This window comes from Nuphar pumila, chromosome 14 (assembly GCF_984573655.1).
Source record: "Nuphar pumila chromosome 14, dmNupPumi1.hap1.1, whole genome shotgun sequence".
Classification (NCBI taxonomy): Eukaryota; Viridiplantae; Streptophyta; class Magnoliopsida; order Nymphaeales; family Nymphaeaceae; genus Nuphar; species Nuphar pumila.
The window spans coordinates 69,429,247-69,441,307 of NC_143262.1; the positions used below are offsets into that span (position 1 = coordinate 69,429,247).

Here is a 12,061-nt window from a genome sequence, read left to right on the forward strand (position 1 = left end):
GAAGTTCACGAGCATACTTAGATTGATTGATGAAAACTCCATCCTTGGTTTGCTTAATATGCAGTCCAAGAAAGTAGGTGAGTTCTCCCATCATACTCATTTCGAATTCCTTCTGCATGGACTTAGAAAAATCTTCACTGAGAGTGCTGTTAGAAGATCCAAAGATGATGTCGTCGACATAAATTTGAACAATTAGAGTATGATTATTCACTACTTTGATAAATAGTGTAGAATCTGCTTTGCCAACAGAAAAACCAGTTTTGAATAAAAAGGTTTTAAGTCTTTCGTACCAAGCACGAGGTGCTTGTTTTAAACCATACAAAGCACGTTTGAGTTTAAAAACATGATATGGGTATTGTTCATTTTCAAATCTTGGAGGTTGTTTTACATAGACTTCTTCATTTATAAAACCATTTAAGAAAGCACTTTTAACATCCATTTGAAATAATTTGAAATTCATATAGCTTGCATATGCTAAGAGCATTCTAATAGATTCAAGTCTAGCAACAGGAGCAAATGTTTCATCAAAGTCAATACCTTCCTCCTGGTTGTACCCTTGAGCTACTAGTCTGGCCTTGTTTCTTATAACATTACCTGTTTCGTCTAGCTTGTTTCTGAAGATCCATCTTGTCCCAATGATTGGATGATCCTTTGGTCTAGGTACAAGATCCCAAACATCATTTCTTTGGAATTGATTCAGTTCTTCAGTCATGTCTAGCATCCAGAACTCATCAATGATGGCTTCATCAATCTTCTTTGGTTCAAGTTGAGAAATGAATGCCATGTTTGCAATCCGTTCAAGCTGAGCTCTAGTTTGAACCCCCTTTGTTAGTTCTCCCAAAATCTGCTTTTGAGGATGATCTTTGATATCGACAAAGGTTCTTTGATGATCATCTTCATTAGACTTAGCTGTGTTATCTAAAAATAAATCTGTACTTTCAACATCATCATCATTAGTTTGTATATGAACAGATTGATCAATAGATTCACAAAAACTAACGTGCATAGATTCTTCAATAATATTATGACTCTTATTGAAAACTTTGTATGCTTTACTATGACTTGAATATCCTAAGAATATGCCTTCAACAGATTTAGCATCAAACTTATCCAGGCTATCTTTTGTGTTTAGGATAAAGCATTTACATCCAAAGACTTTGAAATAGTCTATTCTTGAAGTTCTGTCATAGAATAGTTCATAGGGAGTTTTATTTAATAAGGGTCTAATGAGAACTCTATTTGTTATGTAGCATGCAGTATTAACAGCTTCTGCCCAAAAAGATTTTGCAAGATTATTGTGTTGGAGCATAGTCCTGGCAGATTCCTGAAGGGTTCTATTCTTTCTTTCTACTACACCATTTTGAGGTGCAGCTCTAGGAAAGGCAAAGTTATGAAAAATACCATGCAAGTTACAAAAATTTTCAAAGAGTTCATTTTCAAATTCTCCTCCATGGTCACTACGGATATTAACAATAGAACACGATTTTTCGTTTTGTAATTTTTTACATAAGATTTCAAACTGACAAAACGTGTCACTTTTGTTTTTCAAAAATATTACCCAAGTAAATCTTGAGTAATCATCTACAATGACAAAAGCATATCTATTATGATTAAGGCTAGCTACCCTAGAAGGACCAAAAAGGTCCAGGTGGAGAAGCTCTAAAGGTCTTTTACTTGATATGACATTTTTTGATTTGAAAGAAGATTTTGACAATTTTCCTAATTGACATGCATCACAAAAATAATCATTTTTAAAAGATATGTTGGGTAACCCACGTACTAACTTATCTTTAGCTAGTTTAGACATGTATTTAGAATTGACATGGCCCATTCTCATGTGCCATAGATGTTGAGTGTCATTATTAGCTATGAGGCAATATTCTGTGATGTTTTCTAGGTACAGTTCATATATATTATTCTTTCTTATACCTTTTAAGATGATGTTTTCATTGGCGTCAGCTATGAGGCATGCATCATGATTAAAGCTAACATTATAACCTGTGTCACACATTTGACTGATACTTAGTAGGTTATGTTTTAAGCCTTTAACAAGGAAAACGTCTTTGATAAGAGGTTTGTCTATGTTACCAATATTTTCAATACCAATTATCAAACCTTTGTTGTTGTCTCCAAAGGTGACGGTTCCTCTTTCTTTATGATGAAGAACAGCAAAAAGGTCTGAATGTCCTGTCATGTGCTTTGAACATCCACTATCTAGTATCCATCTGTTCTTCTTCTTTGGAGCCTGCAAAACATTAAGTAAATCTCCTTTTTGGTACCCAATCGGGTCCTTTTTTGTTAGACTTTGGAACCCATATCCATTTGGATTTGGGTTTGTCTATCTCTTTAGAGGAGTTAAAAAGATTATCATTATAATACTCCTTATTTGGTTCAGATGAACTTTTCAAAAACTTAGTCTTTTGATTTATACAAGAAGGTTTTTTGAAATGAGAATAGCCAATACCATTCTTGTAAAAAGAGACCTTCTGAGAGGATAAGAGTTTATCCAAGTTCTCTTTACCTTTAGTAAACTTGAAAACCGTTCTCATGAGGTTCTCAGTTTTACTTTTTAGCTCTAAAATTTCTACTTGCATATTTTTAATTTTGGAGCTAGTAGAAGAAATTTCAGACATAAGCAAAAGATTTTTCTTTTTCAACTCAGAATTTTCACTGCTGAGTTTTTCATTCTCTTGAGAAAGCTTTAAATTTTCAGATTTTAAAACTTTATTTTTGAAACTCAATTTTCTAGATTCTTCAAATAGTTCTTGAAAAGCATCTAGAAGTTCTTCAAAGGAAAAATCAGAGATTTTACTTACCGAACTTTCGTTTGCCATGAAGCACATATTTGCAGTTTCGGCTTCATCATCACTTGACTCTTCACTAGTGGATGGTTCTGAATCATCCCATTGAGCATGCAAAGCCTTTTTCTTGAAGAACCTCTTCTTTGGTTCCTCAGTTCTGGACTTTCTTTTGAGAAGGGGACATTCACGTTTTAAGTGGCCTGGCTTATTACACTGAAAGCACATGGGATCTTCTTTAAGATCTTTTCTTTCCTTGTGCCTGTTTGGAAGCCGGTTCCTTCTCATGAAGCGCTAGAATTTTCTGGTAAGTAGCGCAATTTCTGATTCTTTATCTGAGTCTTCATTCTCAGATAGGGCTGGGAAAGCTAGAGTTTTCTTTACTGGTTGCTCTTCTTCCCTTCTTTCTTTCATGTGGACTTCATAGGCCATAAGATTGCCTATTAAGTCGTCCAATGTAAGTTTAGATAAATCTTGAGCTTCTTCAATAGCAGTAGTCTTTTTCTCCCAATCAGTTGTGAGAGATCTCAAGATTTTCTTCACCTTTTCAGTCTGGGAATATGTTACACCCAGAGATTTCAGATCATTGGTGATGTTGGTGAATCTGGTAAACATCTCTCTGATGGGTTCATCTTTGTTCATTTTGAACAACTCATATTTTCTAACAAGAGATGATATTTTGGCTTCTTTTACTTTGTTGGTTCCTTCATGAATAACCTCCAAAGAATGCCAAATGTCATATGCAGATTCACATATAGATATTCTGTTGAATTCATTCTGATCAATGGCACAATATAAGGCATTCATAGCCTTTACATTTAGGTTTGCCATTTTCTTTTCTTCATCAGACCATAAGTTATAGTCTGCGGATGGAGATGTGTATGGATGCTCAACAATTTTCCATACAGCAAAGTCTATGAATTTGAGAAAGATAGTCATTCTGCACTTCCAATATCCATAGTTGGAGCCATTGAAGAAAGAAGGACGAGATGTGTGTTGACCTTCAATATCACGAGCATAAGAGGTAGATGTCATTTGTGCTGGAAGACTTGTTACGTCGAAACCAGCAAACCTGCTCTGATACCAAATGAAATTCCACTAGAGGGGGGGTGAATAGTGAAATATGATTATGATCGATAAAATAAAATAATTAAGCAATAAGGCACAACACATAAAACACAGAAGTTATATTGGTTCGGTCAATATCCAGACCTACATCCAGTCCCCAAGCAAACCACTTGAGATTCCACTATAACATCCGAGTTACCGGATAAATAGTACAACACCCTCTTCCCAAGAGGTCTTCTTCTCTCAACAGAGAAGGGGCACACCCTCTTCCCAAGAGGTCTTCTTCTCTCAACAGAGAAGGGCAACACCCTCTTTCACAGAGGTCTACTTCTTTAAACAAAGAAGGAATACAGTGAATAACAGAGTTACAATACTTCCTATAGAACCTTCATAATGATATGAATGCACGAATGAAGGATTCTAAGAATGTTATGTTTGTCACTCAGAGGATACTCTTTGTCAAAGAGCTAGACTTGACTTTTTCTCTTTTCTCTTTCTTTTTCAAGGCTCTCTTTTCAAATCACGAATAGAAATTTTTCTCTTTGTAAGCTCACACGTCTATTCCATTCCCTTGTTTGAATAGTTTATTTGTGTGTGTTTATATAGCTTATAAAAAGTAGTCGTTACTTTTTGGAATTGTAACTTTTTGAAATGTGAAATGTTAGGTCATTTCAAAAACAACTTTTAGAGAAGTTCGAGAATCCCTTTTTCCATAAAGGTGAAAATAGAGGGTACACTAGTCGTTGTAATATTTTAGGTACTACATATTTTATGTAAAAAGTCTATTTCTTACAATAGTACATTGAACGTTGGGTTATAGTTTTGTCTTTATTCTAATTAATGATTTGAGGTACATTAGTACTTCTTTACTTTAAATGAGTGTAAGTACTATGAGTGGTTTGAGATATTTATTTGTACATAGTCATGTCAAGTGTTTTCTTTATGTTGTGTATTTCAAAGTCTCCAGAGAGAATGTGGACCAAAAAGAAGGTCGACATTCTTTGAGAAGGATATTTAACAAGGATTTGTTACAGAAGGCATTTAATGCTTTGTAGAGAGAATGATGACTTCAAGTAAGTCGACATTCTATGATTATAAAAAAAAGGTAACTAGAGTCATTTTAAAAACATATTTTATTTGTTTTTCTTATGTGTAGCCAATTTATGTTTTTGTCTTCTTGTATTAAGAAACATTTCATTAAAGAAGGTAACTAAAGTCTTTTCAAAAATATATTTTATTTGTTTTTCTTATGTAGTCGATTTTATGTTTTTGTCTTCTTCTTATAAAAAATATTTCTTTAAAGAGGGAAACTAAAGTCTTTTCAAAAACATATTATATTTGTTTTCTCCATGTAGTCGATGTTATATTTTTGTCTTTTTCCTACATTCCTTTTTTCATGTTGTCTTGTATATAGTATAAGGTACAATTATTATATGACAAAATATCTTTTTCATGAAAGGTTGTAAGAAGGTACAATTATTAGTTTTCAAAAAGGAGCTTTTTGAAACTATCGTATACTTTTATGATATAGTGTTTATGAATGAGTATGTAATATGCAATATGCAAGTTCCTGAAGGTTCTGTTACAAATGACTCTAAAGAAGAAAAAAATCTTCATCTTGAGGTAGCCGATCTCTTCATTTGAACTTTAGGAAAGTATGGCTCATCAAGCTTTTTCTTCAAGGAGTATGATTGCACCATAGTTGTACTTGAACAGGAAGTCTCCATCCTTAGTGGGTGAGATATCTTTGCATCAAATACTCGTTAGATTTATGGCAAAACATATTCAGTCATATTATAACATTATTTCAAGAGAACATATTATCATATCATATAAAATCAAATGAGACAGTGTATCATATTATGTGACATCAAAACCGAATTTCTCAACAGACCAAACCAGGATAAATTATTGTGTTCTTTGTGTGTTTGCTTTGCAAATTGCAAAATCCGTCAAAATTCCGCAGACAATATTTAAAAGCACTATTCACCCCCCCTCCTCTAGTGCTCTTTGCCTCGATCCTACTGCACTTTCAAATTCAGAGTTTTATACTTATTTGTCATAAAATTCATCATTAAAATTATTTTGTTTTTTAAAAATATTCTGAGGAATCCACTAGTACTCCTTGATTCATTTTAAAAATCTAAATTAAATTTCAACAATAATACAAATTATTGTATATTTCAAACTTGAATTATTAATATTCAATTAAATATTAATTTAGATTCGAATCAAACTCAAATATAATTATAATATTCAAGACATATTTATTAAATCTGAATTCAAATTCAAATTCAAATTCAAATTCAAATCTTATTGAAAATTGAAACCCTGATTAAGAATAAATTCTCCACTGAAAATTTATTTTGAATCCTAATAAATGTTTGAATTCTAAATTAATTTTTATCTTAATTTCTAATAATATTTTAGCCTTAATTCAATGTTATTTCTCATAAAATATAAAAAATTTATGGGTTTTACATTAACCCAGACCCACTTAAGCCTTCTAGATCCTCCAATATAAAACCCAACTAGTTGATCCTTTATTTGAACCTATCCTAAAGTCATTCCTATACCCTAATCCAAATGAATAACATATAGACCCAATCTCACCTAGTTGGATCCAAAAACATATTCAAATGGATCTCTCTAGTTTAGCCCAAATCTTATATGTACATCCATTTGCCACTCTCTTAGGTCAACAACTAATGGATTGGATCTTATGCTCATCATGTTAGGAACTTCTATGGATCATATTCGACGAGTTCCAGATCATCATGATCTAGATATGTTAAATATGAATGCATAAAAAGTTGTATCAAATGAATGGTTTACACAATTTAAAAGAAATTTGAAGAAGTGAAGGCGAGATAGACTCAAAGCGAGTCTTCTCAAATTCAGAGAGAATGACACAGGGTTGAAGAAAGATGAACCTGGGTCCAAGATTCATTCTTGTATGTTTGGATTTTAATCAAGATTTGAATCTACTTTAGATCCAAATTAGATTAGGATTTCTTTTTTGGGAAAATGATCGTACTGTATGCCAAAAATGAAGTGTTTTTCGAAATGTCCTACAAATTTTGAAATTCGCCCAATGTTCAAATCCACAAATTTTTGGCATTAAAAGGACCTTTTTATAATTTGCATAAGTGATTTTCCTCGAGATTTGCAAACTTCCTCAAAAAAAATGAGAATATGCAAATTTTCTCTCATATATGTGATTTTTTTCTTAAATATGTGAATTTTTTCTTAAATATATAATTTTTTTCTTAAATATGAAAATTTCCTCCAAAATATGTAAATTTTCTCCTAAATATGTGTTTCTCCTCTCAAATATGTGAATTCACAACTAATGGTTGTGAAGGTCTTGTTGTATTTGTGAATGTCCTCCTACATGTGTCATTTTTTTAATGAAGGTTCGCATGTGAGGACATTCACAAATATGAGAGTATTTAGTAAAATGAAGTTTATACATTTTTAGGACATTTACAATTAGAAAATACAATCATTTTATGTATATATATAGTGAGTGGTAGTTGCCTACCACTCAACTAGCGAGATGCCAGTAGTCTCAGTAGTCTCGCATGCGCTTTTAAGGTATTGCTAAAGGCTCTAGTGATGCTTTTGAGGTATCACTACAGGTTTTAGCGATACTTTTGCAATTACCAGGCAAGAGGCCCTTTGCCATATCCTGACATTTGCAAATACATTACAACATTCAAAACCGTGAATTGCAAATGTCCCTAAAATGTGTCAACCTTCATCTACTAAAATCACATAATGGGCATTTATGTCTTGTTTTGTTGTATTTTTTTGGATAAATATCATATATTTAGGAAAAAAATTACATATTTTAAAAAATCACATATTTAAGAAAAAATCTGCATATTTGAGAGAAAACACACATATTTAAGAGAAAATTTGCATATTTGAGAGGAAATTCATGTACGAAGGGTAAAAAAGTTCTTTCAAAGTTTAAAAAATTATGAATTTGGCTATCGATTGAATTTAAAAAATTGTAAGATATTTCAAAAAAACTGTCAGTTTTTTTTCATACAGTACCATCATTTTTCATTTTTTTATGATGAAAAACTCTGGCTGACATTAGGGTTTTTGTATTCCCCTATAAATATTAATTATAGAAGGTTTATTTTTAGATATGGATGAAACAATTGTTGTTCATTTAAAAAAAATTATTAGACATAAATTAAGAATAGTTTTTGTAGTTTGTAGATCGTAGTGTAAATCTTCACAAATCCTACAACATCAATAGGTCAGAGTGGTTTTGGGATGAGTATTGAACTGACACAACCTAATTACGCTGCACAGCAGAGGTCAAATAAGTGGGTCATGAGCTCAGCTTTATGCCTTGACCCGATAAGAAGCGGACCTTCTCTAGTCGAGGTCAACCCCAAACCCTCGTAGGCCATGCCTTATCTGGTGAAGGCTCGCTTGAAGCGTGATAAAAAGATATGTTTCCATGAAATCATGATATTTACAAAGTTCTGATAGTATTTGTGATATGGACGGATACAATCTTTGAAAATGTCAGGGGAGGCTCAACATTGAAAGGATCATCAGAACCATGGTTTTAAAACTCGTTGACTCATCACCCGGCTCGTCCTTGAGTGACCCATGACTCAGCTGAGTCAACTTGGTGATTCGGCCCTGTCATGTTAACTTTATATTTTATATAAATATATATATATATGTATTTTATAATATTTTATTAATATATTACATATAATATACATTATATGATATTTTTATAATATATTTAATATATAATTTTATTAATATATGTATAATCATATTTTATATAATATATATAATTATATATTATATATGTGCATGACTCGGCCGGGTTAAGTCGGTAACTCTATTGAGTTTTGTACAAAAACGAATTTGTCCTTGTTTTTTACTCAGTGATTGGGCAATCCAGGCCGAGTCAACCGAGTTGACTCAGCGAGTTTTAAACTATGACTGTAACTAATAAAAAGTTGAAAATATAAAAAGAAATAACTTTTTAACATGCGGAGCAAATGTTTGTGTGTATTTCACCATACAAAACACACACTCTCTCCAAGTAAAGAATCAATTTAGAGATGGACACGACAGCTTCCTACACAGAGAGAAAGAAAAGGGACACGTGGCATGTTCCATAAGCTCGCGGGCATAAGGCTCATGATAGTTCCTGCCAACAACCAAAAAATCGGTGGTTTTTCTCCTTTGATTATCAAAGAACATTTTTGGTATACGATAATCCCATCCCAATACATACCAACAACAGCCAGTTGATTTGGGAAAGCCTCTATGAACATGATGACAAAAGCACCGTTTAGAGAACTGAAGCTACAACTCTCCCTTCAATATCTGCGCTTGCACGCCCCCTACGTTCTCTTCTGCACCCAGACATTTCCTGCAAACCAACTATTCGAGAATATGACTCAAAGATTTCAGCCCCTTTGGAACCACATGGTTATTAAATATTCTGAGAGAAATCGATACCAAGAAGCACTTAATGTCTTGTCCCATATGCGTAGCTTGAATGCTTCTCCGGATTCCTTCTGTCTCTCTTCTGTACTGAAGGCATGCGCCAGTCTATCCATCCGAATTGCTGGAGAACAGATGCACAGTTACTGCATCAAAACCGGGCATGAGTATGACGTTAGCGTGGGCACTGCACTTGTGGACATGTACATGAAGTGTGAGAGTGTAGATGATGCACAACAAACATTTAATGGGATGTCTGAAAGAAATGTGGTTACATGGACTTCATTGCTCACAGGGTACGTGCACAATGGGTGTGCGGACCTTGCATTGAAATTCTTCTTTCAGATGCATGAAGAGAATGTGAAGCCCAATGCTTTCACGCTTGCAACCGCATTAGCTGCTTGTGCAGCTCTTGGTGCAGTGCAGGCTGGGATGACTATACATTCTCTGGCACTGAAACTTGGGTTCAGCATGACTGTGTTTGTGGGCAACTCGTTAATGAATATGTATTCAAAGTGTGGGTTGGTTTCTGCTGCAAGAGAGGTTTTTGATGGAATGATGAACAGAGATTCTATTTCGTGGAATGCTTTGCTCACTGGATATATACAGAATGGGTTTCATAGTGAAGCTTTAGAGGTTTTCCATCAGATGAGAGTTAAGGGGGTGCAGCTCACCCAATCAACCTTCAGCACACTCATCAAAGCTTGTGCAGACGAGAAAGAATTGAGTTTTGCTAGACAGCTGCATTCATGTGCAGTTAAAACAGGATATGGTTCAGATATCAGCATAGTAACTGGATTTATGGTTGCTTATAGCACGTGCGAACAAATGGACAGTGCCCATGCATTGTTCTGTCTCACGCCTGGGGTCCAAAATGTGGTTTCATGGACTGCCATGATCGGTGGCTGCTTGGAGAATGGCAAGGTTGAGCAAGCATTGGATGGCTTCCAACAGATGTGTGCAGAAAATATCAAGCCAAATGAGTTCACCTTCTCCACGATTCTCACTGCGGCTCCTATTTTGCCACCCTCTCAGATTCATGCCCAAGCTATTAAAACAGGTTATGAGAGCTCACCAACAGTGGGAACTGCGATGTTGACGGCATATATTAAGCTAAGATGTATGCACGAGGCAGCAAAGATTTTCAGTGTAATGGATGAAAAAGACGTTATTTCATGGTCAGCAATGCTTACTGGTTATGCACAAATAGGAGACTCAGAGGGTGCTGCAAGGCTTTTCCGCAGAATGGCCCTACAAGGATTGGAACCCAATGAGTTCACATTTTCTAGTGTGCTTAATGCGTGCAGCAGCCCAACTGCAGCAGTGGAACAGGGGAAACAGTTTCATGGACTTGTGATCAAGTCCCACCTTCAGAATGCCATTTGTGTGAGCAGTGCCCTGGTCACCATGTATGCAAGACGTGGGGACATTGAGAATGCCCACAAGTTGTTCATGAGACAAACTGAAAGAGATATAGTTTCATGGAATTCAATGATTTCAGGTTATGCTCTACATGGCCATGGGAAGAAAGCCCTTGAAATTTTTTGCCAATTACAGAGTGAAGATTTGCAACTGGATGAAATCACTTTCATTGGTGTTCTCACTGCATGTACTCATGGAGGTCTAGTAGAGGAAGGCTGTCGTTATTTCAAGTCCATGTCCAGGGATCATCATGTCCATCCAACAATGGAACATTATGCTTGCATGGTTGACCTGTACAGCCGAGCAGGTCAACTTGAAAATGCCATGAATCTTATAAATGAAATGCCATTTCCAGCTGGTGCTACTGTCTGGCGAACTCTGTTGGGTGCCTGTCGGGTACATTGTAATCTGAAACTAGGAGAACTTGCAGCAAACAAACTCATTTCACTTGAGCCACATCACTCTGCTGCCTATGTGCTGCTGTCAAATATGTATGCTGCAGCAGGAAGATGGGAAGAAAGAGCCAAGGTGAGGAGTCTGATGGAAGAGAGAAAAGTTAAGAAAGAGGCAGGTTATAGCTGGATTGAGGTCAAGAATCGAATCCATGCATTCACAGCCTCTGATAGATTGCATCCCTTGAAAGATCAGATATATAAGAAATTGGATGAACTTAGCTCTTGGTTGAAAAGTGAAGGATATTGTCCTGATACAAGTTTTGTACTTCACGATCTAGAAGAGGAACACAAGGAGCAAATTCTGGCTCACCACAGTGAAAGGCTAGCCATAGCCTTTGGGCTTATAAGCACACCACCAGGAACCCCTCTTCAAATTGTTAAAAATCTTAGGGTGTGCGGGGATTGTCATACAGTAATCAAAATGATATCAATAATAGCTTGCAGAGATATTACAGTGAGGGACTCAAACCGCTTTCACCACTTCAATGATGGCTCTTGCTCCTGTGGAGATTACTGGTGATCACACCATCAAGCAGTTGAGAAGAGTGATCAACTGCATCAGCAGGAGCAGGAACTTACAGATGCTTATTTTGCAAGGACATGTTTTAATGGTGACAGCACTTCAACATTAAGAATGGAGGTAAAATGCTGATATTGAATTGAAAATTGATGATAACCATCCTAAATGGGTCTCGATACCTCGTTCATGATGACAATGAAAGTTAACGTCCTTAATGATCAGGAAATTTTGATAGTCGAGCAGACAGACAGAATTTGATACAGAAGTTATACCAAACTAAGAAGAAATGCTTCCAAAGTGTATGA

The 12,061-nt window shown here is 35.1% G+C and overlaps 1 protein-coding gene across 1 annotated transcript; it reads left to right on the forward strand.

Annotated features, from left to right (window-relative positions):
• Nucleotides 1–9,185: 9,185 nt before the first annotated feature.
• Nucleotides 9,186–11,756, forward strand: LOC149816924 (Tetratricopeptide repeat (TPR)-like superfamily protein). Its single transcript, XM_089986984.1, has one exon. It carries the CDS (start codon nt 9,186–9,188, stop codon nt 11,754–11,756), a length of 2,571 nt encoding a protein of 856 aa, XP_089843110.1.
• Nucleotides 11,757–12,061: the final 305 nt, after the last annotated feature.

Excerpts from the sequence above, each read along its gene's own strand:
- LOC149816924 (XM_089986984.1), top strand. The coding sequence starts at position 9,186 with ATGATGACAAAAGCACCGTTTAGAGAACTGAAGCTACAACTCTCCCTT.